The sequence below is a fragment of the Wyeomyia smithii genome, chromosome 3 (genome assembly GCF_029784165.1).
Source record: "Wyeomyia smithii strain HCP4-BCI-WySm-NY-G18 chromosome 3, ASM2978416v1, whole genome shotgun sequence".
Classification (NCBI taxonomy): Eukaryota; Metazoa; Arthropoda; class Insecta; order Diptera; family Culicidae; genus Wyeomyia; species Wyeomyia smithii.
This window is the reverse complement of record NC_073696.1, coordinates 247,306,562-247,334,017: the sequence shown is the minus strand read 5'-3', so window position 1 is coordinate 247,334,017 and position 27,456 is coordinate 247,306,562. Positions and strand designations below refer to the sequence as shown.

Genomic DNA, 27,456 nt, shown 5'->3' with positions numbered 1-27,456 from the left:
CAAAATATCGTACCCAAAATCACCATGGTCACTATGCATTGTACATATTAGCTAATCCGGCAAAACAAACTCATCCAATCTCGAAACATTGCTTCGTTGTGGTACCTGTAAGTGATGTATATTTTTTCACTCTAGTACCAGCTAACACGATCAAAGGCGTACGAATCCACTCTTCACAGCATATTAAAAAATTCCTTCCGGATGATTCTCGGCCGGCCATATATGCAACAGGTTCTAAATAAAGGTACACTTACAGGTGCACATACACACAAACACCGCACCACTTTTAGCTTTGGTCGCCAGCAATTTTTTTTCGTTATCCTCTTGATAAGGTGGTGAAATTTGCTGCTGCACGGTTGACATGCGATTCCAGTAATGGGCTTGTTAGCGTATTGCAGACAGACGCTCGGAGAAAAACAACGACGAGGAGAAGCCAAACAGTGGGGCAGAGGGGAAGGGGGTGTCTGTGTGGCTTGAAATAACTCTTTGTTCCCGTCAGAAAGTTAAGCACATGTCAGTACTCGGGGATGAATATGTAATTATTTTTGCAAGCCGTCCCTGCTCCTCTCGCTCTCCCTTACATCCGGTTTGAACCGAAGAAGGAAGCGGAAGGTCGGGTAAGTTTTGGCGCTAGAAAAACTTCTTCATGGAAATCTCATCAAGCTGTTGCACACTCGGTGCGTCCCGCGGCGTATGTACCGGGAATGTGCCGTTAAGGGAGGCGTTTACATTAATTACAGTCGGTAGTTCTAACAGGATGTGCGGTGGAACGCTTGTCGCCAGGACCAAAGTTAATATTTCAAGCTTATCTTGATGCTCTGGTTGGCGAAAAAAAAAAGGATTGGAACGGGTGCACGTTTAAAGTTAGTTAGTTTTAGTGAAAATAGAGCCCGAAATTGAGAGGTTCTGGTCAACAATTTTGATCCGCACCTAACTGCTATGTTTATTTTTCCAAGAATTGAAGTGTTCCAGTGTTGCTGTGCTTTATAACAACGGATTTTACTTCTAACTCAATCTCCCGTTGAGGTCATATTTGCTCAAACTGTTCAATTATTTTCCAACTCTATGATTTAAGGTGTAATGTAAACCATTCAATTCCTCCTTCCGTGCACACGCGGTTCAATTTATTTCCACATCAGGAAAACCTGATTAATAACGGAACACACGCGACTAGTGAAAAGTGCATCAACTCACCATCCAACTGAATAGATTCCCGAATCATGGCAGATTAATATTCGGAAGGGGACAATGAAGACATCGCAACCAACCAACCGGAATCCGCTTCGATCGGAAATTTCGGTTAGACCGCACGCAGGAGTTATTGTTTTTGCAGCCACACGCAACGTGATTTCTAAACCATTACACAGGAATGACACAGACACGGCGAACGCACGGGACGCAGCTGTAAATGCGGTGGTCCGGCGTCCAGGAAGAAAGTCCCGAACAATAGAACAAAACGATAGCCACAGTCACGCCCGGGCTGCAAACCAGTTTTCCGGACCGACCGTCAAACCCGTATCAAGTCGATATCGAGCTCGGCGCGGGGAAGCACGCGAAAGCTAACGGTGCGAATCTATACGGCTTTCGGCAGAGCGAATCGGAATCCTATTCTTGCACACGCTACTTACATTTCGACTGCAGAAGCCAGCCAGTGAAAGCCGGCAACGGCGATGACATCTCAATAATCGCACCGGAAGCATTCAACCGACGCGGCCAACAGACCAGCGGGCGTAAATTTTTGTTTCAAGGGGCCGGGTTTAACTTCGACAAGAGCTGGGGGAATGGAAGGAAGGGATGAGGAGTTGCAAAAAGAACGAACAAACATGAATAATTTTACCCATATTGAAAAGGATCCTTTGTCGGTACGTGCTACCGCCCGTGGCGTGTGAAATCGCATTGCGCACCTGAAATAAATTTTCAATAGGGGGCTTCACCTGATGCTCCTGTTTTTTTTTTTTGTTTTTTTTTGTTCATATTTGATTGAACCATGGCAGGAGGTTACTGTTGTTGTTTAGCTTGGTATCAGTAGAGACAGCTCCTAAACACAGTCAAACCCTTGTTCGAGGAAAATAAAAAAAAAGGATGAGGGTTACTAGGTGAGTTTCGATTACCTCCTACAAAAGTTAAAACATGTAGCCAAAATAAACGTGTTGGGAAACAGTGTTCGAGAGCGTTGTTTATTCGGGAATCGACAGAAAACAAAAACCAGAAAAAAAAAACGCCAGAAACATTTTGGCTCCGAATTTCAAATAAACTCCACTGATGATCCGTTTCGATTTATTTCGGCAGAAAACACCGCCACCACCGTCCTCGTTTGATCATCGTGTGCGGGGAAGCGAAAGTTTCCATACCGTTACGAGTCCGACCGACTGTTGAATGTTTAATGGTTACGATATTCGTAACAACAAAAGAAGGCAGCAGAGATTTTCCAAGAAGCGGAACCTGTAAAAAAAATCCGTAAACTCAGCTGCGGAAAATGTTCAACTTGCCTACGGCCGTTCGTTTAACTGGCATTTGATTCCGGGATGATTTTTATTCCTCGGAAATGCTGTGTTTATTGTAGCGTTAACTGAACATCGTTCGGAATGAAACCATCATTACTATGCACATTTTTAATAACCATTTTAGATTGTTTGTAACTTGATGAGTAAAATATACCGAGAGTTGTGATTTCAAGTGACAAATTGGGAGCTATTAGGAACTGTATACCAAATCGGGGGTATTAAAAGATTAGGATAAATTCTGTTGAAGCCTCTTCTATCCTGGGTATTATAATTCTTGCCAACGACGGGGGCTTACTTTCAGTGTATATATTGTTTTATAACTCCGAAGGGTTTTCTATGTCTTCATTAAAGTATTGTAGTTTGTTGGAACAATTGAATTTTGAGCTTAGCAAATCACATTCAAAATGCCATTTCTATTCCTATTTATGACTAGAATATAATATGGCTAGAACGCAATACAAATTTTTATGTATCCCGATTTTTTCCTCAAGATGTTTCAAGAAGAAGTATTAGAATTTTACTAACTCTAATTTCAAAACTATGAATCTATTTGAATGTTCTTTTTTCAATTGATAACACTGGTGGACGAAAGTAGAAAAATATTTTGCATTAGGGGTAAAACTGGAAAGCGAGAAAACTTATAGCTTTTCCATCGTTCTTGCCCCTGGCCGTCATGGAAGTGTATCATGTCTTTAGAGACTTCAGCTAATAACGCAAACGGTAAGCAAATGGAAAAACGACAAACCCAGCGAGCAGCAAAAAACAAAGAAATGGGTAGAAAGCGATATTCTAATATTTTTTACATTTTGAGCTCAATGGCTATACCTGTAATCAGGGCCGGTGTTTCATGTGGGTAGAATGGGAAGTAGTACCCACTCGGGAAATATCCATGTGGGTACTTACCACACAGAATTACCGGACGAAACCAAAAAAAAAATGTAATGTTGCGAGCGACTGATATTTCAATGAATATCGTTTAGCGAGAGGTTATAAATCTATAGATTTATGTACAGTTGTAACGTTTCTCAGGGAAAAAGATTATTTTTTTAATTGTTTTATTTACAATAGAGTTCTAAAGTTTTGCTTTCTCGTAAAAATTTTCCATGTCAAATTTGAGCTCAATCGGACTTCGGGAAGAAGAGTCCCAAAACGGTCAAAGTTACAGTTTTTTTATCGATGAAAGAAATGTTCAAGCTGGGAGTGTCTCTTGTGTGTTCGGGTGTAGCTCGAGTCTCCTAACGCAAAAGTTTCCATGTCCCTGAAATTGAATTTTTGTTTTAAAAACAATTTGTTATGAAACAACATCAGATCTCGACATTTCATGATTTTCTAAGAGATTTGCTATCAAAAAATAAAAAATTCGATTTCGGAAACTTTAAGAACTACTCTTGTGCATTTTTCGGTTGGTCAAAAATGTAAAACTTTCACCACTTAAGTGAAACTTTATTAAAAGCTCGATTAAGCTCAATTTTTGGATGAAGACTTTTTTCGAGATTACAAAATTGTTGAAATGCTCAAAAAATGCCGTTTTTTCATGAGTTTACCTTTGAACGCACTCACAAAACTACCCATGCAGAATCAATCATAGTAACCCATGAGTCAGCAGAAAAAAAATTGACTCGAACTCTAACCGTAATGGCGAAAACAGTGAAGCTACTCCATTCAGAAGTGTGCGCGATCAGAGAACGTTACCCCGCCTCGTCGAAAACAGACATCGTACGGAAAAGGGAAGTCGGTTACGCTTGTTCCAGTATCTACAACACTTGGCATTGTTGAAATACAATCAGAGCATCGAAGAAAAGACCAGTTCCGGACGGCCGACGACCCTGAGCGACAAGAAGCTCCAAAGAATGCTGAAGAGGAAGACATAGGGGAAAGTGGCTAAATCGCTGCGTATGCTTGATCGGGAGGTCGGTTTAATCGGCCAGACAGAGAAATAGTACCTGGCGAACAGAAAGCGGCAGTCCCGGTCATTGGTCTCGGAGCTGCAGGCAATGACGCAGTGTCAGCGGCTGAACAAGATGGTCGAGTCAATTTTTCCGGCGAATCGCAACGTGATGGTGGTCGACGCCGAGACCTATCTCACCCTGGATGACAACGACTGGCAGGGCAATCCGTATTTTACATTCCCCACCAAGGAAGTGATTTCACACACTAGCTTCCCAAAGAAGGTGCTGCTGTGGCTGACAATAATTCGTGATCATGCTTTGTAAATGCTTAGTAAAGTAAGAAAAGATATGAAGTTTCCATGCCAAACTGTGGCTCAAAAGTGCTTTTCCTCAACTTGAAACAATCATTCAGCCACCCCGGAAGCTCCGAAGGAACCTGCAGTGGGAACATTTACATTTTTGCATAAAAATATAGCGTGTAACACCTCTATCTCCTGGATTTGTCATAAGCAATCTTCCAAAAGACATATTCCTGTATTGTGCCGTGTCAAATAAATGTTTTGTGAACAAAAAAAAAGACATATTCTTGAATACAGGTTGTATTTTCTACCCAAGGAGCAACTTGGATGCTTCGAATGAACCCGTAGTAGGGTTTGCATTTCTGCATCAAAATAAAGAGTGGAACGACCAAAAGTGCCAAGACAAAATAACGTTTAGAATATGTTTATTCTTAATTTAAAAATTTATGTTTTGCTTTTTCTTTTTGAAGGTCATATATTGCATTATTTAAAAAATTGATTAGTTTTCCTGCGGCGAAAAAACGAATGCTCCGGCCTTCCTTTTCACTTGCTGCTTCAGATTTTGTATAGTCGATTTGTCGACCTTCTCAGCTGCTACATTTCCAGGGCCGGATTCAGACGCTGGGGGCCCGGGGCATATTTGTTTGTGAGGCCTTACTTTCTTAAAACAGAGGTATCGCTATGGAAGGTGACGAGCAAAAACAAAGGTCACCCCTGGATTAGGGGGGCCCTTGACTCGGGAGGCACGGGGCATTTGCCCTTTTGCCCCCCCCCCCCTCAAACCTGGGCCTGTACATGTCAGTCCACCATGAATTGCTGCTCGCTCCCGACGATTTTTTTCCGTAAGTTACGCTTTACTATGGCCCAGTATTGTTCGATCGGGCGAAGCTCTGGGGTGTTGAGCGGGTTTCCATTTTTAGGCACGAATTGGACGTTGTTGATCGCATACCACTGCAGGATCTTTTTATCGTAGTGGTATGAGACAAAATCTGGCCAAAACAGCACGGAACCCGTGTGCTTCTGCAGGAACGATAGGAGTCTTTTGGAGGCACTCGTTGACGTAAACTTCGCCTGCCAAACCAGATATTTCTTTGCGACTTTCGACAATTTAATGTTTTTGAATATCTCTGCCAGCTTGCCACTTCCTGTCGCCGTGTAGAATTTTTGCTTCGGAAGGTGGTTATAGTCGGTTTGACGTATGCCTCGTCATCCACAACGATACAGTCGAAGGAATTTCATTTTTTTCTAATAATCTAATAATCGATTATATATTTTATGTTAGTTTTATCAAAGCATTACTGAATATATATATAGTTTTATCACAAGGTTTTTTAGGAACTTGTGGTTTTTATTTATCAGCAGTTTCCAAGAGTAATTAACGAACACTTGAAGAGTCCTCCGTAATACTTCTTCATCAAGAAGTCTAATGAACCTGAGGAGCGGTTTTAAACCTACTTAATATCCCTTTTAAAATACCTTATGAGAAACTTCCATACAACTTCATGAGAGTTTTACGATAGCTTTATGGTACTTATCTTTAAGATGAATCTATCTTGAAAATGTGACTAAATTTTTTTCTTAAGCCCATTTTGTCTCATGAAAGAGAAAACATTCGTGAAAGAAAAGAATCTAATATAAACAAACATTTTTCAACTAACTCCTTAAATCAAGTCAACCTACATCATATTGAATCAAATCATTTGAGCGTGTATACTTTTGTTGAGAATAAGCATCAAAAAATGATATTTATGCCCTTGCTTCATGCATTTTGTTGCATTTCTTCATTTTGCCCATTCATGTTTCAAGGCTCTAGCCTATAACCGATTTGAAAAATTAAAAACCATGCAAAGGAACAAGAAATTTAAGTAATTAACCATGGGCTTGGATGCAGCAATCATTCCTATGAGTAATTCTTCCTCTCGTGTTTCCCCCCCCCCCCCCCTTTTGCTTGTAAATGTTGTTGAAATCTTTCACTACATAATTATTGCTTGGGAGCTTTGATAACTTGCGTTTCTTTGGAGGCGGCACTGGATTGTTTTTCACTTCAGTATAGGGATACCATCTGGTCGAAGTTAGAAATCAGGACACCTTTTCTGGTCACAAATTTGTCTAAGTTATTCTATTCTTCGAAGTATGAGCAAATATAACTCGTAATATTTGATTTACTCAGTTTTTTATACGCGGGGATACGTACATCGCGGAAAAACGAGTTAATAAAAAAATCCGCGTATAAAAACGCGTAATTTGAAAATCCTTCGATTTAAAAATCCGCGTAAAAAAACCGTTAATTCGAAAATCCGTGTAGAAAAATACCTAGTAAAAAGTAGGAGGGTGGTATTCAAGACACGACCGCATGACGTTGGACTACGGTATTCTTATATTCCATTAAAACAAATAATAGAGAGAATTGCAACTCTAGTATTTGCTGCAATTTTATCTAACAGTGCATTTCTGGATGCTGAGACGTTAAAACGTTATAAATAATAATATATACTAAAAGAATGGATATTTTTTATTTAATCGCTGTCATTTCATACATATTCGAATCAACCTTTTGTTTGCTGCACTACCAAGACAATCATTTAATTGAGCGAATTGGTAAAATTTTCCTATCTAAGCAAAAAGCAAACTTTACGAAACTATCTGAAATTGGAGCCCAGATCGATTCAACCGAAAATTTTAAATTTGAAAATTGTTTGACATTTAATCGATAAAACTCATGCTAGGTTAGTTCCAGCCCAGCATATAACTTCATGTATTTGAAAAAAAAAAAAAAAACGTTTGGTTCAATTACTCAATATAGCAAGAGCTCAATCACACGTTTTCGGTAGTTGTTATCAAAGTTTGGGCGAGTGACAGGAAAATATCTCAACTTCTTCAGTTGTGATTTAGAGCATTTCTAATTGTTTTGTTATTTTTCACGATAGCGACAAGTTTGTTTCTTTCTCTGTGTGCGAGAAACAAAATCAAAACCGCGCACCGAGAAACAAAAACGAAAAGTTAATGAATGCTCATTGAGAAAACTTGCAACTCTTTTCACCAATAACTTATGATACTCAAAAGAGCCCGTTTTGATCTAAATCAAATTTATAGTAAATAAGTGTTGATCATTCATAGGTAGTAATTTTTCCTCGATGAATAAAGACTGGCTGAAGAAGTTAAAATCGCTGCTGTAAAATCAAATTCACAACTGTGTTCGTTAAGACGTTTTAATATTTTCAATGACAATAATAATCTTCGATAAACACCCGCTATAGTTATTCACACACATGCTATAACTATCTAAACACGCGTTAAAACTATTTATACACACGCTGTAGCTATAGCTATCCATACACACGCTATTCCTTTCCATACATCCGATACAACTATCTATACACACGCATAAGCTATCCAACCATGTGCTATTACTATCCATACATACGCTATAACTAATCATTACACACGCAGCAGCTATCCACACACAAGCTATAACTATCCGTACACACGCTGAAGATATACACGCAATAGCCATAATATGCTACACATGCTAGTGTCTTACACACGCTTTAGCTAGCCATACACACGCAACAGCACCATCCCTATCATCGCAAATGTCATAGCAATACAGATGTACATACGCTATATGTGCACACTGCACACACACCCAACGTTTTCACCCAACGATATCTGAATTGGATTACCGCTGGTGGGGTCCAACTCAGATCGAAGGAGCACCGAACTGAATGAAGAAATGCAGCTTCCCACTACCTCCGCCGCTGCTGCCTGATACCACCGCTCTGGTTCTGCTGCAGCTCAGTTTGGCCGCTGGAATCAGCCACCGCTGCTGATTATACAAGACCGGCCTGGTGGCCTTTCACATGTTAACTGATGACTGCTATGAGACGACACAGGCTATTATATAGCCCAAAGCAAAAATCCATCCGCGAGCAAACAAGAAGCGAGCTTGTGATTGGTTGAATGTGCACGACTTTTAACACAACTTTTAACTAGTTTAGTATCGAAAACATATTTAAATTATTATATGACAATCTTGTGCAATATTTCCCCTATAAATCAAGCCATTGGTGTTTAGAATCTGTTCAGTGGTAATGATAAAAGAAGCATTTTAAAACGGTGTTGAAACACCTGTTGCAGCTACCGAAAGCGAGCTCGTTATTGGTTGAAAGCTGTGAGACTGTTTACAAAGTCAGATCGGTTGTATCCGTTAGTGTCGACTGTGCTTGTGAAGAGAGGTGGTGATTGGTTGCTCGGTATGATTTAGACAATCGATGTGATTTATCAATTTTTCAATAGTGTATCTCGAACAATAGGTTATTTTTGATACATAAATTCAACCGTAAAAGAATTTCTGATCGGTTGATGCCAAAACCTCGAAATTCTGAAAAGAAATGACTGATATATAAGCGCTCAAAACCTGACCACTTTTCCCTGGTTTTCCCCGGTTGAATTACTAGATTTTCAAATTCAGGTGCCTAACTTCAATATAGACGTTAGTCCAACGTCAAAAATCTGAGTGTATCTCTGACGATCCGCTTTCATCAAACCACTTTGAATTATTACGAATTAGTAGATACTTTAAAAATTCAACACACGTAACTGTTACAACTTTAACCTGACAAATGCCAGATGTTTAATGGTAACGGTCAACGCGTGAGAGATTATACCACAATATATCTAACTAATGGTAGCAGTGGTCATAGGCTCCTACAGGAACGCGTGAGAGATTCGTCTTATTACTCTAGTGAGATTCAACCAATGAAAAATTTCGATCGCAGTGAGCGTTGTGACCTTGAATCGAAAACACTTATTGAGCAATTTTTGAAAACTCTGCTCATTGCCACACACCAAAGGTAAATATCTCAAGAAAATCAGGACAAATGCTAAAATATAAAAAATAAATCAGGACATGTCCTGCTAAATCAGGACGGATGGTATCCCTACTTCAGTATCAGGCCATATCTTCATCCGTTGGAGCTCATAATCAGCTCGATGCTGGACTGTAAACAAACAGCTGTCAAACGGGAGAGGGAGCTATCCCAAATAAAATTTGTTTGTCTCGAAAAGTTCGAACAAGTTTTATTCAAGCGCAAGTATTCTACTCCGAGAATGCAATAAGTGAATGCCAGCTTATCGAGATACTAAAAAAATTCTATCAGTCTTGCACAAGAAGTTTTAGTTAGAAGCCGTCTTATGAGGGATTAATATAAAACCATCGACAAATATGGCGAACAGACTGTGATTGACTCCGTCAAAATAATAGCCATTTGTAATTAAACGATAATAAAAGAGCGTGATTCTCAATGCTACTAATAGTTCTGGCAGTTTAGTAGTGTATGTTGACCATGATGAACACAAAGTTTAGTAAAATTTTCCATAGTCCAGCAAACCTGAACTTAATGAAAATTCCGATATTTTTCTTATTTTCTAAATAAATTATTTATTTGGCAGTAATATCGTGGCGCGTTGAAAATTACAAACTTTTTTGCCTCATAACACGTATAAACTGAACTCGGCAATCAAAAATTCTTATATATGAAGTTGAAAATACGTGACGATTTTCATACCTATTTTATTTAACGACTACGATGACATTCATTTTGGAGAAGGCATAGATCGATGGGGTTTGTTTCATAAATTGCTCTATGTGAATAATAAATAGATCCTGTTCCAAGCGAAATAAGCTAAAAAGAAGGATCGCGAACCTAATTTTCAAAACTCTCGAAATTTGTTATAGTTTTTTCATGGCTGTGAGTAACTCTTAAATGCTATTATGAGTACATATCGATAAAAATATAGAGTTTTAAGCGAACTTTAGGAACTATTCTCGAGCACCTTCTCTAGTATGGGCCTCCTCGATCTTATGAGAATTCTACGACTGATTTGTAGCAGTTTGTGAGAATAATAAGATTTATACACTGTTTTAAAGGACAAGCAATCAAAACTTCTTCAAGTGCATCGTAAAACTGATATTGTTACTTGGGCTGGCTGCTCTGACATGTGAAACCCAGTTGCCAAATAGGCAGTTTTTCATCGCCTATCTCTCTCTCTCTCTATTTCTCTCTCTCTCTCCCTCTCCCTCTCACACTCTTTCTCTCTCCCTCTCTGAGTATTTTTAGTGGAAACAGCAGCACTGTTTTTCCAATCAGCCATGCATACAAGCTTTCATGCATTTGTAGCAAATTCAATGCTTAATAAAAACCGGTTAAATTTTAATCAGCTCTACCTCCTCCATACACTTCTCCCTCAGCACTTTTTTCTGGCTGCAGCAATCATTTGCCGATGTGTTTCACTGATTCTGTATTTTTTCACTTCTGCTTTCTAAAATCTTTTTCCAAAATTGCAAATATAACGCATGGCTGTTCGGTCCAATCCACATACCCAACAATTCCACCATTTTTAAAATAAACGTATATCCGTCGTTAAACAAACTAACTGCTGAATAGCTGGCAAAGTTTACAATACATTTACCGTTATGTTTTGATTTAGGATCTGTTGACCAAATAACGGTATTTATTATTCTACTGCTTCTTTGTATGTATGTGTGAGTTTGAATATAACGGTGTAAATATATTTGTGAATTTGGGTCCGACTCAGTAGTCAGGAAATTTGCCTGTTATGCTTGAACAGAGCAACATAAAACGCCTCCGTTAATACTCCCTAGGTAACCTCATACTTTTGGTTGTTACTTTTGAACGCGATCAGATATCGAAAAATCCTTTCGGCACAACATTTCTGAGTGTATAAGTATCTCAACAATGCAAAAAAGTCGATTTTTCCTCCTTTACTGCTACTTTTGATTGTCACTTCCAATAAACAGGATGTCGAAAACCTGGAAAAACCTGGAAAATCAGGGAATGTCAGAGATTTCATTTTTTCGATCAGGGAAATCTGAGAAATTTGTTTAATCGACACGTTGTTCTTTTTGAACGGCTCTTTAGCGCAAAAACTTATTTTTTAACTTGAAAGGTGTATATATGAAGAAAAAAAAAAAACTTGAAAGGCTAATTCAGGACCGCTAACGTTCAGTTTTATATCTAATCGAGCTCCTTTTCCATTGAGATTTTAGAGTTGCATTCGTCTACGTTGCACTTTTTTTGTGCCGAATACTGAAAAATATCAGGGAAATTCATGTTATATTTCAGGGAATATCAGGAAATTGGATTTTGGAATTTTTTCGCCACCCTGAATATAGGTAATTTTTGCAAGTAATGAAATGATCATTTTTAAACCGCCTGATGCTTGTGCACTTTACTCATCTTTAGAAGTAGCGTTTCAGTGTTCATTTTCACTATCGCACGAGCCGATGGAGGATTGATTGTGCACTCAGAAAAGCAGTGTTGTCGTTTCAGCGGACAAATTTGAAATCCACTTCCAAAATTCATAGAGTGACATGTAGCATTCTTACTACTCATATCACATGTAGCAGGCTGCCTTTCTAGTTCACATAAATAACTATTTACGCATGTTGAGTGTGAGTTTTTTTAAAAGTGCCTACCATTTTGTCGATCGTAGAACTTCTACCATGAGATGGCCTATTTCAATTAGAACAACTTACAATTAACTGAACTAACGAAAAATGTCAGCGGATCTGAGGCGATTGATCTTAACTCCATTGATGACACTCGGCGCAGAAAATAGTCCCAAAGTTTTATTTAAATTAGTGCAAAATCCAGAAAGTTGCAGATAATAATTTTGTCAATCCACAAAAAAAATTACACTGTAAAAAAATTAGAATCAAATTGCTGTTTTAGGGGAACTGCTCCATTATTTATCTCAGCCCATATATTCAGTTCATACAACATGAAAACACAATCGGAAACAGGAAAAAGCATATTTTCTAACTTAACCAACCTGATAATCCATGGAATGGACTCTTCTTAGTTCACTTTAGATTCCTCATAAAGTATAATCCTCAAAAACTCACTTAAAAGGACTAGATTTGATATTATAGTCGGGCATCTATACTCGGAAACTCATTTAATTCAATCACCTACATCAGAAAACAAAATCCGCGCATTGCTCTATACGGCTATAACGGGACTCGTTCATCACTAAACAAAATCACTCACTACACTAAGAATACTTTAATCTTTGAAATGTTCACCTCAAATTTCCAAAAACCAGCTTGAATTAGCAGAAATATATGAGATGAGTTTCTACAATTCCTAAATTTCAACTGTATATATTTTCATCTGTTTTCACTGCGTTGAATAAAATCAAAAGTTGCCAATTCAATTTCTTTTTTTTTTTTTTATTCTCGCTTATTTTCCGTCGGTCTATTTCCGCCACCGTTGTGGCCAATTACCGACGCCCAGGGAGGCGACTCCACACCCAGGTCCCTAACTCACGACCCGTTTATTAACGGACCGGCGCCAACGGCTTTACTTCCTCATGCGATGGAAGGCGTGATCCCAGAGAATCCCTCAGAAAATGATCCCAGAGAGCCTCAGAAAATCTCCCGGTGTCGGCTAGGATTGAATCTAGACCAGTTGGGTTGGTTGTGAGTGGATCACGCCACCTCACAACCATCGACACCTATGTCGGCGGTGGGATTCGAACCCAGGCGTCGAGCGTGGTTGGCGGAGACGTTACCAACCACACTAGGCCCCCGCTCAATTCAATTTCTGTTAATACGAAAAAAAATTATACTGAAAATGTTGAATTATTGCGACATAATTGACATAAATCTATAGTACTGTAGTGGTTACCTAGGTTACCAATTTTGCACGCAAACAACTACAGCGGATATCTAGGTAACCTACAACGACGGGCTGCGGCTACGTTCATTCATAATAATGTGATTCATTCATGATTAACAGTGTGATGAATATGGGGGCGTCGTGAGATGAATAATGGAAGCGTTGTGAAAAATGGTTTGTTTTACAAAATTCAGAATAAATCTATCTGATTTTACTAAACATACAATGCAGAACGATTCCATAATAGCACGTTAGCATATTTAGTTTATTTGTTCAATGATTTCGTAAAAAATTTGTATTTAATCCGTGTATTCTTCGTGAATATCGGCTTAATGAGATGGATAATGGAGCAGTTCCCCTAAAATTGAAAAGCTACTTTAGGTTAGCAAATTGGTCGATCTGTTCGAAGCTCCAACACGTATTCCCGATAAAATTCAAGATGGCGACAAGATCCAAGATGCTAGCCATTTTTTTCTACTTGGTCGGCGTGCAGCCAAATCTAACCATGTACCGAAAATATTATTCTGAGTATTTGCCTTTTAAAGCTTACCCACCCCGTAAGATTACTGCAAGCTGCTACACAGAATTCCAATTATAATATCATAATCAACTGTGATGAATTACATCCACTGGTGCTGATAACTCAATTAAAAAAAAAGACGCTTCTTTTGGTCTGGTCGCATGTCGGCCACTTCAAACGAAAGCTCTGTTATTCCTTTGAAACGAGAGAAATACAACTTTTAAAAAACTGTTTAAATGCTTGGTGCTCGAGTGGTCCATCAAAATGAACTACCTAAAATGATTTTCTCATTTTTCCATTACTTTCAATCACTTAGACATAAAATTATACTTTTTGATGACCTCGGGTCACCAGCAGCGTGAGTTGCTAATATAAAAGTGGTCTATTATCAAAGCGGCAGCTCTATCGCTTGTCCAGCTTTCCTCCCTTATGAAAAGTTTCCAGTCCGATCTTTCAAATTTTCCTCAGTCGTAAAATTTTTAATGGAATAAGTTTCAATATATTGTTTCTCGAATCGTTTGTAGAATCCCACCGTTAACAGGTAGAGTAATGCATTTCTTGTGGATTAGTTTGAGATTGCTTTCGAAATGCACAGAATTTCATGTATTATTTTGTCGTAGAGCTACGTCTCTCTGGAAGTTCAGCGATATAGGGATGTGAATTGAAAATCTAAAAAAGAAAGAGGGAACGAAATTTATCCCGTTTTTAAATGCTTATTAATTGTCGAATTTTTCAATGGATGAACTTCGTTCTTTCAACAAACGATTGAGTAATTATTCACCCATCCCACCTAAATGCAGAAAATTGTAATTTGATTATTTGAACCATTGTTCAATTGAAAATTGCCAAAATTTGTTGGAACGCATATTTCGACCTCTGTGAGGTCACTTAATGTTTCCTTTCCCTAATACGGTCGAGAGAATTATATAGCTAGTAAACCGCGAATGCACTCTTTGGGCTACATAAAAGGCTGTCTCTGCTCATACCAATCAGTATATTAGCGGATGGCCACTAGGATGGCTCTAACTGTGTAGCAGCGGTAGCAGCAGCGATAGTGATAGTTTTTGATTAATTCATCTAATGTTCTTGCAGTCAAAGATTGAAATGTGGTATATTTACTTTACTTTGCTATAAAGTTCTGGTTGCTGCTAGGGAACCAGAAGTAACTCACAAAAAACGTATTTTTAAGGAAAACTGCAAACTTTCAAACTTGAGTTTGAAACATCTCAGAAACAGATGTATTTATAAAATCTACTGCTAGGAACTTTATTATTTGAAATAACTATTTAAATCATTCTGCATTACTGGAATCTAATTGTTTTCTACATAATAGAAATTAGTAAAATTGTGTAATATTTAACATTTAAGTAAAAATTTATTTTCTTTTTTACTTTCCTTTCTGGTCTTCTTATCAGAAGCTTTGGAATAATATTAGGTTTCAAGTAAAAATAAATTTGATGAGAGCATCTAATGCTTTTTAGATTTGATGTATGATTTATTGTATATTTTCTAATTTCCCTGACCCAAAATCTTAATAACTTGAAAAGGAAGTTATTAATGAAGTAAATCATCATGATCTTTTCGATTTAGAATAAATTTTTCAAATCATTCAACATCATTAAAACATGATTATTTTAAAAAATTACGGAATTGATAATTATTTCTAAAACTTTTACTTCAATGAAAATGCCTGGACTTTTTACCAAAAATGTTGTTTTAACTTCAGATTTCTTCAAAAAAAAGTGTAAGAAAAAATGACCTCTCTTTTTTTGTGAATCAAAATTTAGTGTTCATTTAGAAATTTGTAAAATAAATGACGGTGTGCCATTTTGAATCTGAACATTTTTGTTTTATTCAGCGTGTATACTTTTTTGCAAGGTTAAATGTGATCTCTATAATTCTCTCTCAGTCAGCATTTCTGTCCAATCAAAGGTCTACGATGCTTTGAATGCTTTGAAATAATAACCTGTGCCAAGATGCATACACCTTTTTAGAAAATTATTCTTGAGTCTAAAAAATTCCTCACCCTGTGAAAAATACGCAGTTTGATAAGCCAAATAGGTGAGCAAAGTTGCCTTATTTCCACAGTCGAAGATAAAACAGCGATGCGATTAGTATTCTATCCGATATTGAATTGGACCAATTTTGAGGAACAATTGAATATTCTATTGAAATGGTAATATTTCCGGGTACCGTAAACTGGGGTGACTTTGATCACTTTTTTGATTGTATCTCAAATATTTTCAGAATATACTGAAAACAATATTATTCGATATTTTTAAAATGAGTACTGGCATGCTTTGAAAAAGATTCAGTCACTACTTCAAAAGTTTAACAACATTTTTGCTGTTTTTAAATATGCTCTAAAAATTTTACACCAATCATCATTCCGGGGTGACTTTGACCACTTCATTATTTTGATGAATTTGGTGTAACACTTTGCTACTTTCACTGAATTGAACAGTCTTAAACGGCTTAAACGAGTTTATAAATATGGAAAGCAATTTGGGGGCCATTCACATTCTACGTGAACAGTTTATAATTGCGAATGTACAAGATTCATACAAATTTTTCAGAAAATATATGAATTGTTATCCACTGAGAGAGAAGGTGATCTAAAATCATCAAAAACTAGTCCACGAGGAATATGACTTATGAAATTGGCCAAATTTGCATGTTACTTCACGTCTTAGGTTTTTGTTAAGAAGAAATATGTAATACGCTGTGGAGAATATTGGGACTCAACATTGCCTTTAAGTAAAAACTTGCAAAAATAACAATAGAATGTATTGTTATAATATTTGTTCATCTTAAGAACTAATCTAGGAACAAAATCAAAAAACTTTACGTATTGCAACTTGTTGTTTTGAATCTGCTTGAACCGATTGTTTGTATGCAACAAAAATCGCCAAAAATACACTTTATTTTCAATTAATATTTTAGCAAGAAAAACACTCTTGAAATAGCAGGAAATGCATGAGTAATGCGAACATATATCCACGCATTCAGTGAAGATTACGACAAGTCCCAACAACTACGAGCGCTTTTTTACCACATTTTGAAAAAAGAGGTACAGTGATCAAAGTCACCCCGGTGATCAAAGTCACCCCAGTTTACGGTACCAGTAATGGTGTAGTAGCACTTTCTCCAGTAAAAAACTGCCTTTGTGCGGTAGCGGCAGCATCAGTGGCAGGTTCATTGGCCGGTGCTTCCTCCAGTGGAATAAATGCCTGTGTGTCATTTTGAATCTTTTCAGTGTCATTACTTCATTTCCAGCCAATTATTTCATAAGCGTCATTGATCACTCTCGAATACAACAATATAACAAACATGTCACATGTTGTCATAAAAAAATACAACAATCAAAGCAGGCTGCCTTTATAGTTCACAGAACCAATGATTTACGCATGCCTAAATAATGTGAATTTTATCTAAATGAACCTTTTTTTTTTCTGATCGTAAAATGAGTTGATCTAATTTTGACGTGAGATGATGAAAACATTCTTTTGAAATTCTATCAACGAGTTTTAAATTCTATTTCTATCAATTGGATTTTTCACAACCCATGATTTTAGCACTACACAATTCAAATTCTATGTTTAACGGAGGCAATTGAGATTTTACCATTATATTTTACTTCACTATTAAATTTCGGATTTTATAACATGAATATTAGTTTATAAACTGCATATTAGAACCTCCCATGTCATTCAAACTTGACCAGCAGTACTGGTAGCACCCAAACCAGTTGAAAAAGTGAAGTTTCGGCGGCAAATTTTCACATTTTATCTATTATACAAACTTTAGAATTACTAACACACGAATATAAAAATAATATAGAAGCAACTTACTGGAGCTTTCCTTCTATCTTCGAATCTTCCGGCTGCATGCCGAAATGAATTTTAAAATATCGATGTCGATGTCGTTCACTGATTGTCATGTCTTTTGATGGTATTAAACGCAATACTGTGTTCTTGATTTACATTAATTAGTCTAATTAATTGTAGTTCTAGGTTAGCTATCATAAAAGAACAATCTTCAAATGTAATTTTGATTTTTTTTCCACAATGTAGTGACTTTTATTGCCCTATAATAAAAGAAAACAAGCCAACTCGGTGTGGGACAGTCTTTCGAGAAATCTTTTCCATATCCCAAGCACTAATCGTTTCACACAGCAGATCCAACCAACTGATCGCATTCTCTTTAACACCCTCATGAATGGTACGAATCGTTCCACTCGTCTCGTCTCGCTCCTCTCGAGCACAACAATTTTGTCAAGCATGTAAAGCACGTGAGACGTTCACACCTGCTTGAACGATGCAAATGGTCCATGCAACACTTTCGCCTCGAGCCCCATAAATTGTTGCACTAGTGTTTACCGGTTGTCTTGGCTGGGACGTCAACGCAAGCTTCTCTCCAGGTACGTACCGTGGAACGTCATTTCTTACCTTCCAGCGTTACTGCTCCCACCTTCTAAGCCCGGCAAACTGCGGGTGTCCTGTTACGATAGGGCACCAGTTTGCACACTCCCTTCTCGGCAAATATTCATCGACATACTTGTCACCCCGTTGCGAAGGCAGCAGCTGACTTGATCTTGTGTTGTGTGTGTGTGTTAGCAGCAGTAGCACTTAGCCAGGAGAAAAACAGGTGGGAAAGGTGTAAAATTACGTGCTCAAGTTCGCGCGAAAATAATTGAACAAACGCAAATTGGTGCAGGTTGTTGTGTGCTCTAACACCATGTCCTATCCGACAGTTAGAAGAGGGCTTTGCCTTCATTACGACAGCCTCAAAATCATCTACCGTTTCGCCGACTGTTGGGACCGGAATTGGGTGGCGTGGCGGAAAAGCTCCCTTTCTAAATTCACGTCGTACACAGTCGGCTTCGTTTGTGCGTTCATGCCTTCTGAGTTCGGCAGCGAATTGAATGTGATTACACACGGTGTGAGACGTTTGATTTCCCGTGGTGGCGGAAGCGGTGGATGACTTGTTCCCCTCCCCCCGGAGGATTTGGTACGATTTTTCCTTGATTTGCTCGGGGATTGATATAAAATACGTCGGATTTGGCATCATTTGCGCTGCTTGCCTGCCTGCCTGCCTGCCAGAAAGCACTTGGGGACTCGTTCTAGCTCTGGGAAGTACGTTTTGTTTGCCTTTACGCACGAGATGCTAAGCCATTCGTACGAGGTTTTGCGCTAAGAGAGCTTCAAATCGACCAACTTATCGTCATTGAGTGTGGAAAAATTTGAGCAAGTGTACTTCCGGCAAATTTGCCGCAGTTCAATGCTTTTACTTTTAAGCCTGTAAAAGGAGGGTGTATTTTTACGCCAGCTGAAAATAGAAATACATCGTAATCATGCTCAGACAACTTGTTACCATGTACCGATTCCCTAAGGTTTTACCACTGAGTTCAGCTTTTTCCGCGGGTGGAAGAATTTTTTAGATTCAAGAGTAAAGTTCTAAAAGGGCATATGCATTTTGGTATAAGTTTTATTCAAGCACTGTAGCTGAAAAACCTTCAATTGTATATAAAATCTTTCTGAGAATGGATTATAAGGAACTAATGATACCTTGAGGAAAAAAAACCATCTCCAAAATCTTCTTTTTTTACTTCGAAAAATTTTCAACAACCACTCAATTTTATTTCACAAAAAAGTTGGCGCGAAATCAATCTTTGGATAAAACCCCTAACAAAAAAGTACTTCATACAAAACTATGAATGGCGTGCTGTGAATCAGTAATCAGCATGAAATCTGAACTGAACCCGGTGGTTTGAACTAAAATTCAACCTATTGGTTAATTATTGGTTTGTTTAATTATAATTTCTCAATTGAGCCAGCGCTGAGCCCACTTTTCCATGGTATGAATATAACAAGCACCCAATCCGTGTTTCGCCAAACGCCAGATAAACAAACAATATTTCGACGATAATACATGATAATATAATTTATATGATACACTAACGAAATCAAAATAACACTGTTGTATCATTGCAGGCACTGTATCACAAAATCAACTACGTTGCCCCGAGTTCTGCCCTCAAAGTCGCAACCTACGCCACACCGGTTCATTACGAGTACGCTGCCGCTGCGGGTCCCGCACTGAGCAAGGTGAGAAAGTACATCGAAATCACATTTCCGTGTTCACGTTGCACGTGGGAAAATTCGATTCAAATTCGATTGAACCTCGTTCTCTCTGTCTCTCTCTCTCTCTCTTTCTCTTCCTTTAAAACCAAAACAGTATCAGTACGGCACGGCGATTCCCCAGTACCAGTACGCCCACTACCCTCAGTATCAGGTCTACCAGCACCATCAAACTCCAAGCGGAACGATCATCACCACCGCGGCCCAACATCAGCCAGCAACGATTTATGCCGCCCACCAACCGGAAGCAGCAGCAGCAGCGGCCGCCACAATTCACTACGCGCTGACTGCGGCTCACCCGTCATTGATTCACCATCAACAACCGCAGCAGCAGCAGCAGCAAGCTAATTTCCATCACTCGGTCATTCAGACCCATCAAGGTCAAACGCCGGCAAGTACCTTCCACTATCAGCAGCAGCAGCATCCGCAAGCGACGCTGGTAGGAGTGCAGCCCCAGGTGCCGGTCATTCATCAGGCTCCAATCGCGGCCATCAATCAGGTTCAGCAGGCGAATCAGGTGTATGCAACGCAGGGCCAGCTCGCAAAGGTAACGGTTTACATGCCTAGAGTTATGATTCTTTCAGTCAAAAATTAATGACGGGAATAAAAAAAACAACACTTGCCTGTCCGGCGGCCGCACACGGGGTGATGCGATGGATGCATTTTTCCGATGGTTTGATTTTTAACGATGGGTTATAAATAGCGGAACGGAAGGCAAAAGTCAGGTTTCACCCACAATTAACGGAAATTATGGTTTCTGGTTTAAAAGTGGCGGGAAAATATTTTCAACAGAGAATAATTTTAATGCACTGATATATGTTTTTTTTCATTGCTGCATCCTGATTTCTTGTATCTCACAATTCGGTGAACCGAATGGCAAATTTTTATTGCATTGAAATGGTTCAAACAAATATGCACATTCTATGAAATGGTCAACATTTCCTGAATCACGTATTGAATAAAATTTAAAGTTACCTCTTACGGTAATTCTATTTATGTAAATCTATTTTTGAAAACGCCATTATGATTCACTTCAATCCTGAGACTTTCAAAATTGAACTAGGATTTTTCTGCTTTTTTTCTGAACATTTGTTTTTTCTTTTTTTTTTTTCAACTATAATACAATTTTATGTTGGAAGAATAGTTGCCGGACAGAGCTCGAATGTCGTTACGACAGAAGTGTTCGTCTTTTATGGCCATCCACAATTCTAGCCATTATTCAATGTTTTCATATGAAAAAATAGCTGACCAGCCAGACCACGTGACATCGACCGAAACAAGTGATAACCGAACGGCGCTATATCAGAGGTATCTGGCAGGCGTGTTGAAAAACCTCATTTGAGCGTTTTTATGTAAGTTTTAACAGTTTTCGCAGTATGAGGACAAGCGTTGTCATGCAGTAGAATCACCTTTCGGTGCTCCTGATCGTATTGTGGCCATTTTCCCTGCAATGCTCGGCCTAATAGCATCAATGGAAATTAATATCGTCCCCCCGGTAATGGTTTGATTTAGTTCAGCAGTTCATAAGAAATAACACTGACCCGATTTCACTAAATACACTGCACAACCTTCACCGGGTGTATACTCGGCCGAAGCTGACGACGTAGCTTCTAATACTGAAGCAAGCTTTTCTCATGTTTTGCATGGATCCTCATCGAGCAGCTCTTCCAATTCAGTGTCTTTTAAAGTTTTTGTCATTTCCTAACGCGGTCAGTCCTTAATATCTAAATTACCGTGTTCAAAGCAACGGAACCGATCACGACTCGTCGCACGGTGAGGAACACGTTGGCCATCAACCCACAATTGAAAATGAGAATTTCTTTTAATTCTATGGGCACATCGATAGTACACTTTTCTATAAATTTAATGATTAATTTTTACTAATCAAAATAATCCAAACGGGTTCAAGTAGAGAACCCGCCGGGTTCGGGTTTAAAAACTGTTGAAAGTGTCGGGTTTGGGTTTGAAAATTTTTGAAGGTGTCGGGTTCGGGTTTGAAAATGTCGGGTTTAGGTCCGAAAACCCGAAACCCGACTATATCAAATGTGCATTTTTATAAGATAACTAGCTGATGCCCGGCCCACGTTGCTGCGCCATTAAGTTTACGACCACCGCATATCTCTCGAATGTACATAATTTTGAACAAAAATTAGCATCGCCATGTTATATCTTTAAGGCTGTATGTATTCTCCCCTAAAAACTGTTTTTCTGAATCTACAACGTTTCGATTTCTATCAAAACTCTAACAAATACATTCGGAAAGAACTTAAAAACTCTACGGAACGTTCTGTTACTAAGTTTATTATTTGGGCTAGGAAAAGCTAAAGCATTCTCTAATCAAGTAACACGTGCAAAAAACCCACGGACGAAACATGAACAAATTGAAATGGTTATTTTGATTACAAATAATTTGAGGAGTGTATTCGTTTTACAAATTGAAAGGGTATCCATTAATTTTGATAACTACCTCAACCTGTTAATGTTGGGTGGTAAACAATGTTTTCCGTCAATATAAGATAATCCATTAATAACAATATTGGTGCCTATACAGTCAGTGTTTTTTCACGTGGGGTATACGTACCTCGTAAAAACACGCGAGGAGAATCGTGGTAAAAAAGCGTTAATTAGAAAATCTGCGAGAATCAGCAAAATCAATAGTATCAGTAAAAGTCAATCACTCTTATCACTTATCATTTTGGATGTTTTCCAGAAACCGAAAATCACCATCTTGGAATTGGCGCCTAACATTCGGTATTTGGTGTTGTGAAAATCGGATATCATTATATCGCTATCTTGGATTTTAAAATGGCGTCGGATTTGATTTCCAATCTCTGGGTATCGTATCAATTCCGGAATGATCATTTTTGGCTGTTTTTCAGCATCCTAACGCTGCAACGTTGATTTCAAACGTCTGTAATCATTTTTTAGCTTCTATGCAATTCCCATATTGGGTGGTATTTGGTATTTCCCAGTAGCCGGATATCGTCATCTTGAGTTGCAATAAGGCGTCTGGATTTGTTCTCCGGTCTCCGGGCATCATCTTGACTACGAAATAAATATTTTTGGCCTTTTTCCCATAATCGGAAGTTACCTCTCTGGATTAAGAAATGGCGTCAGGGGTCGATTTTTGGCCTAGGCACATCATCTCGATAACAGAAATACCCATTTTGGGTGATGTTTGGTGATTTCTGAAAACCGGAAGTCACCATCTTGGATTTCTAATCGGCGTGTTATGTGATTACAGGTGTCTTGGCATCATTTTGATTCCAGAAATACCCATATTTGGTGGTGTTCGGTCATTATAGGTTGTTTTCCAGAAACCGGAAATCTTCATATTGGACTTGGTCTGTGAAGTCGATTTTCGGCCACTGGCTATCATATATGGTCATTTTCGGTAACCGGATGTCGCCATCTTGCATTTTCCAATAGTGTCTGGATTTGATATCAGGTCCCTGGGTGTCATCTCGGTTCTGGACTGTCGATTTTTGTTACCGGAAGTTGCCACTTCGAATGTCAAAACAGTGTCTGGGGACGATTTTTGGCCAATGTGCATCATCTTGATTACAGAAATGCCCGTGTTGGGTTGTTTTTGGTAATTTTCTGACACCAGATATCGCCATTTGTTTTAAAACGGCGTCTGGATTTGATTCACGGTCTGTGGGCACCATTTTTATTTGGGCACCATTTGCAATACCGGTATTGGGTGGTGTTTTGCCAATGAAGGCTGTTTTCCGAAAGTCGGAAGTCGCCACCTTGGATTTTAAAGTGGCATCATGATTTGTACTCCGATATCCGGGCATCATCTCGATTCCGAAATGATAATTCTCGGCCGTTTTCCAATAGCTGGGAATGGCCACTTCGAATTAAAATTAAAATTCGTCAGGGGCTGTTTTCTGGCCTATGAGCATTATCTCAATTACGGATATAGCTATTTTGGGTGGTATTTGGTGACTTCTGGAAAACGGAAGCCACCATCTTGGATTTCGAATCGGCGTCTTGAGTTGATTTCAGGTCTTTTGGTATCATTTCGTTGGTGTTCGGTCATTATAGGTTGGTTTCCGTAAACCGGAAACCATCAAACTGGATTCTAGAATGGTCTGTGAAGTCGATTCTCGGCCGAAGGCTATCACACAATGTAGTAATTGGTCTTTTTCGGTAACCGTAAGTCGCCATCCTGTGTTTCGTCTCGGTGCTGGAATGACTATTTTTGGCTGTTTTCCAGCAACCGCAAGTTGCCACTTCGAATTTCGAAATGACGATTTTTGGCCTATGTGTCTTGATTACAGCAGTGCCCATATTGGGTGATATTTGATCATTTTCGGAAACTGGAAGTCATCATCTCGGATTTCAAAGTGGTGCTTAAAGTTGATTTTAGGTCCCTGGGAATTATCTAAATTTCAAAAATTCCCAGTATTTGATCATTTCAGAATGTTTTCTGAAAACCGGAAATACACCATCTTGAATTTAAAAAATTGTGACTGGACTCGATTTTGGGCTTCTGGGTATCATTTTGGTTTTAAAAATAACAAAAATGAGTGGTATTAGATAATTTTCTGGAACTGGAAATCGCCATATTTCATTTCAAAATGGTTTCTAGATTGAGCCATTTTAGAATGTTTCCCAAAAACCGGAGAACGTCATATTGACATTTTGAGTTGATTTCCGGTCTCTAGATAAAACCTCGGTTCCGAAAATACCCATATTGGTTTTTTCAGCTCTAATTGGTCGAAATATGAGTTCAAAACATGTCTCGACATTTTTCAATAGTTGTTGTCATAACATTAGAATTTTGCCGCATGTTGATGGAGGCGTGAAAATTTTTGGCGTGATTGTTGCAAAAAAACAAAGAAAATCGGAGAGGGAACAATATCATGGAAACACCCTTTAGGTCTAAAACCCTTTACAATTAAATTAAAATGATGATAGAAGTTAACGACGGTTTCAAAATTAATAAACAAACAAACCGCAAATTCGCCCCCCCTTGCCTACGCTTATGAGGTACAGTAAAAATAATGTTTTAGGATTACCCCCCGTACTCGAAAACTCCTATGTACAATTTTTCACGGTAATCGGTTCAGTTGTTTTTGAGTCTATAGGGAAGAAACACACAGATAGACAGACAGATAGGCATTCGCTTTTATAGATATAGAAGATAGATAGAAGATATATGCTACTACACGACCTGTATTTACCGAATTAAATGATAATCGGTTAAGAGTTTTTAAAATTAATTAAAAACATTTATACCCCCCCCCCCCCTCCTTCCTCTTAACTACGCTACTGAATATTGCAAAGTCTTAAATGACAAAGTTATGTTGCGAGAAATGTATATAAATGTATATAAATATTCATGAAGAACTTTTTCATTATTCACAAATAATGAAATTTAATACACCCCCTCCTTTCTACGCCACTGAGATACAGAAAAATCAATGTTTTAGAATCTAACATACTTATTGAAATTGGCACGGTCTTTGAGTTAGGTGTTGAGAAGTTAGCAAATATTGGATGCTGATCGGTCCAGCAGTTTCAAAATCATCAAAGGTTTACATTGTTTACCCCCCTCCCTCATCCTTGCAACGCCTCTGAGATACACGAAGGTCTAACATGACAGAGTAACGTCGTAAAACTACATTTCAGACACATAAACATTCTTGATATAAATTTGAACGGTTATCGGGGAGGAAGTTTTCAGGTTCATGAACCACAAATTCACCCCCCCCTTGCTTACGCTTATGAGATAGAACAAAACTAATATATTAGGATTACTCCCCGTACTCGAAAACCCCTATGTACAAATTTTCACGGTAATCGGTTCAGCAGTTTTTGAGTCTATACGAAACAGACAGACAGACAAACATTCGGTTTTCGGGGTTCGGTTCTCACAAAAATAAAATTTTCGGGTTCGGGTCGGGTTCGCGTTTGATCGAAAAAAAAGTTTTGAGTTCGGGTCGGGTTCAAGTTTCAACCGAAAAAAAAATCGAACATTCTGGTACAGGTTTGAAAATAGCCAAACCCGACCATCTCTAGTTCAAAGCAAGCATTTTTTCAACAATAATCGATTTTTCAGTACACCGTATTTTTAAAAATTCTACATGGACCAAGCATTTGACCGGACACAGAGATGGCGTTGTCAATCTAAAATCTTTGGGGATGCTCGATTGTACCAACTCGTTCTTAACATTGCTTGCTGATCAAAAAAAAAAGAACTCTTCAAGCATAGCAATTTCCTTTGTTTGACAATCAAAAAAGCGGTCAGGCCGAAAAATAACCAAAAATATTCGTAAAATCGTGCCAAATGATTGCAAAGTGAGTTGAGTGATCAACTTTAATCCAATTATTAATGATATTTACACATGAAAAAGCTGTGCGCTCGATGAAAGCCCCATTTCTTAACAATTGATGACACGCGCAAGTTTTACGAAACGGTAAAGCAAGCCCGTGAAGACTACACACGGAGTCCAGATGTATGTAGGGAATATAGACTGTTCCGAAAATTATAAATACATCTTCTTTCTTGAATAAAACAAAAAATACAGGATTTTTCGGGTAATTTTATTCTGAAATATAGATAATAAGTGTTTTCTTTCCAGTTTCAATTCAAGTTGGGATTATTTTTCGTAGGATACGCGAGTTCTCTAACTTTTCTCTTAACACTACCCATAAGCTTTTACACAGTGTGTTCTCCGACCATTTTTACCACTTATGGTCTACTTATCTTTTTTAAATTTTTCAACATTGTCCGCTGGTTTGACATATTTCCTCGGCTTTGCCTTGGTCAAAGCCCAAAAAGTTTTCGAATTTCAGAGCAGTTTGGAGGATTCATCTCCTTTGGGACACATGTGACATTATTTGTTTTATACCACCCTAGTGCATCCTTAGAGTCATGACAGGAAGCAAGATCGGGCCAAAAGATTGGAGGATTGTTATGCTGCTTAACCATGGGTAACAACCTTTTCTGCAAACACTCTTTCACGTAAATTTTACCATTCATTGTGTCATTCGTAATGAATGGACGAGATATTTTCCCACATTCACAAATGGCCTGCCAAACCATTACCTTCTTGCCGAATTTTTCGGTGTAAATGGCTTTCACTGGTCCAGGGACATCCTTTCCCTTCGGTGATGTATAAAATTGCGGTCCTGGCAGAGTCTTAAAGTCCAGTTTTATGTATGTTTCTTCATCCATGATAACACACCCCATTTTTTTGGTCAGAAGTTTGTCATAAAGCTTCCGAGCTCTCGGTTTCACAGATTCAGCTTGTTTTGGATTTCGTTTTGGCTGCTGCTGCTTCCGACGGGTCTGCAGACCTATTCTTCCCTTGGCACGCATAACGTTACTCGCCGAGGTTCCAAGCTTTCTCGCCACATCTCGTACTGATACTGAAGGATGCCGCTTGTA

General features: G+C 38.5%; 1 protein-coding gene across 2 annotated transcripts in view; it reads left to right on the top strand.

Annotated features, from left to right (window-relative positions):
- Window positions 1-27,456, top strand: part of LOC129731897 (box A-binding factor) — a 115,143-nt gene that overhangs the window by 49,522 nt on the left and 38,165 nt on the right. For both annotated transcript variants that reach the window (XR_008729119.1, XM_055692264.1), the window contains exons 4-5: window positions 19,908-20,021; window positions 20,152-20,601. Coding sequence is in view for 1 of the 2 variants with exons in the window: in XM_055692264.1 (XP_055548239.1) it covers window positions 19,908-20,021; window positions 20,152-20,601 (564 nt within the window). In the remaining variant the exon portion in view is untranslated. The remainder of the gene's footprint in view (window positions 1-19,907; window positions 20,022-20,151; window positions 20,602-27,456) is intronic.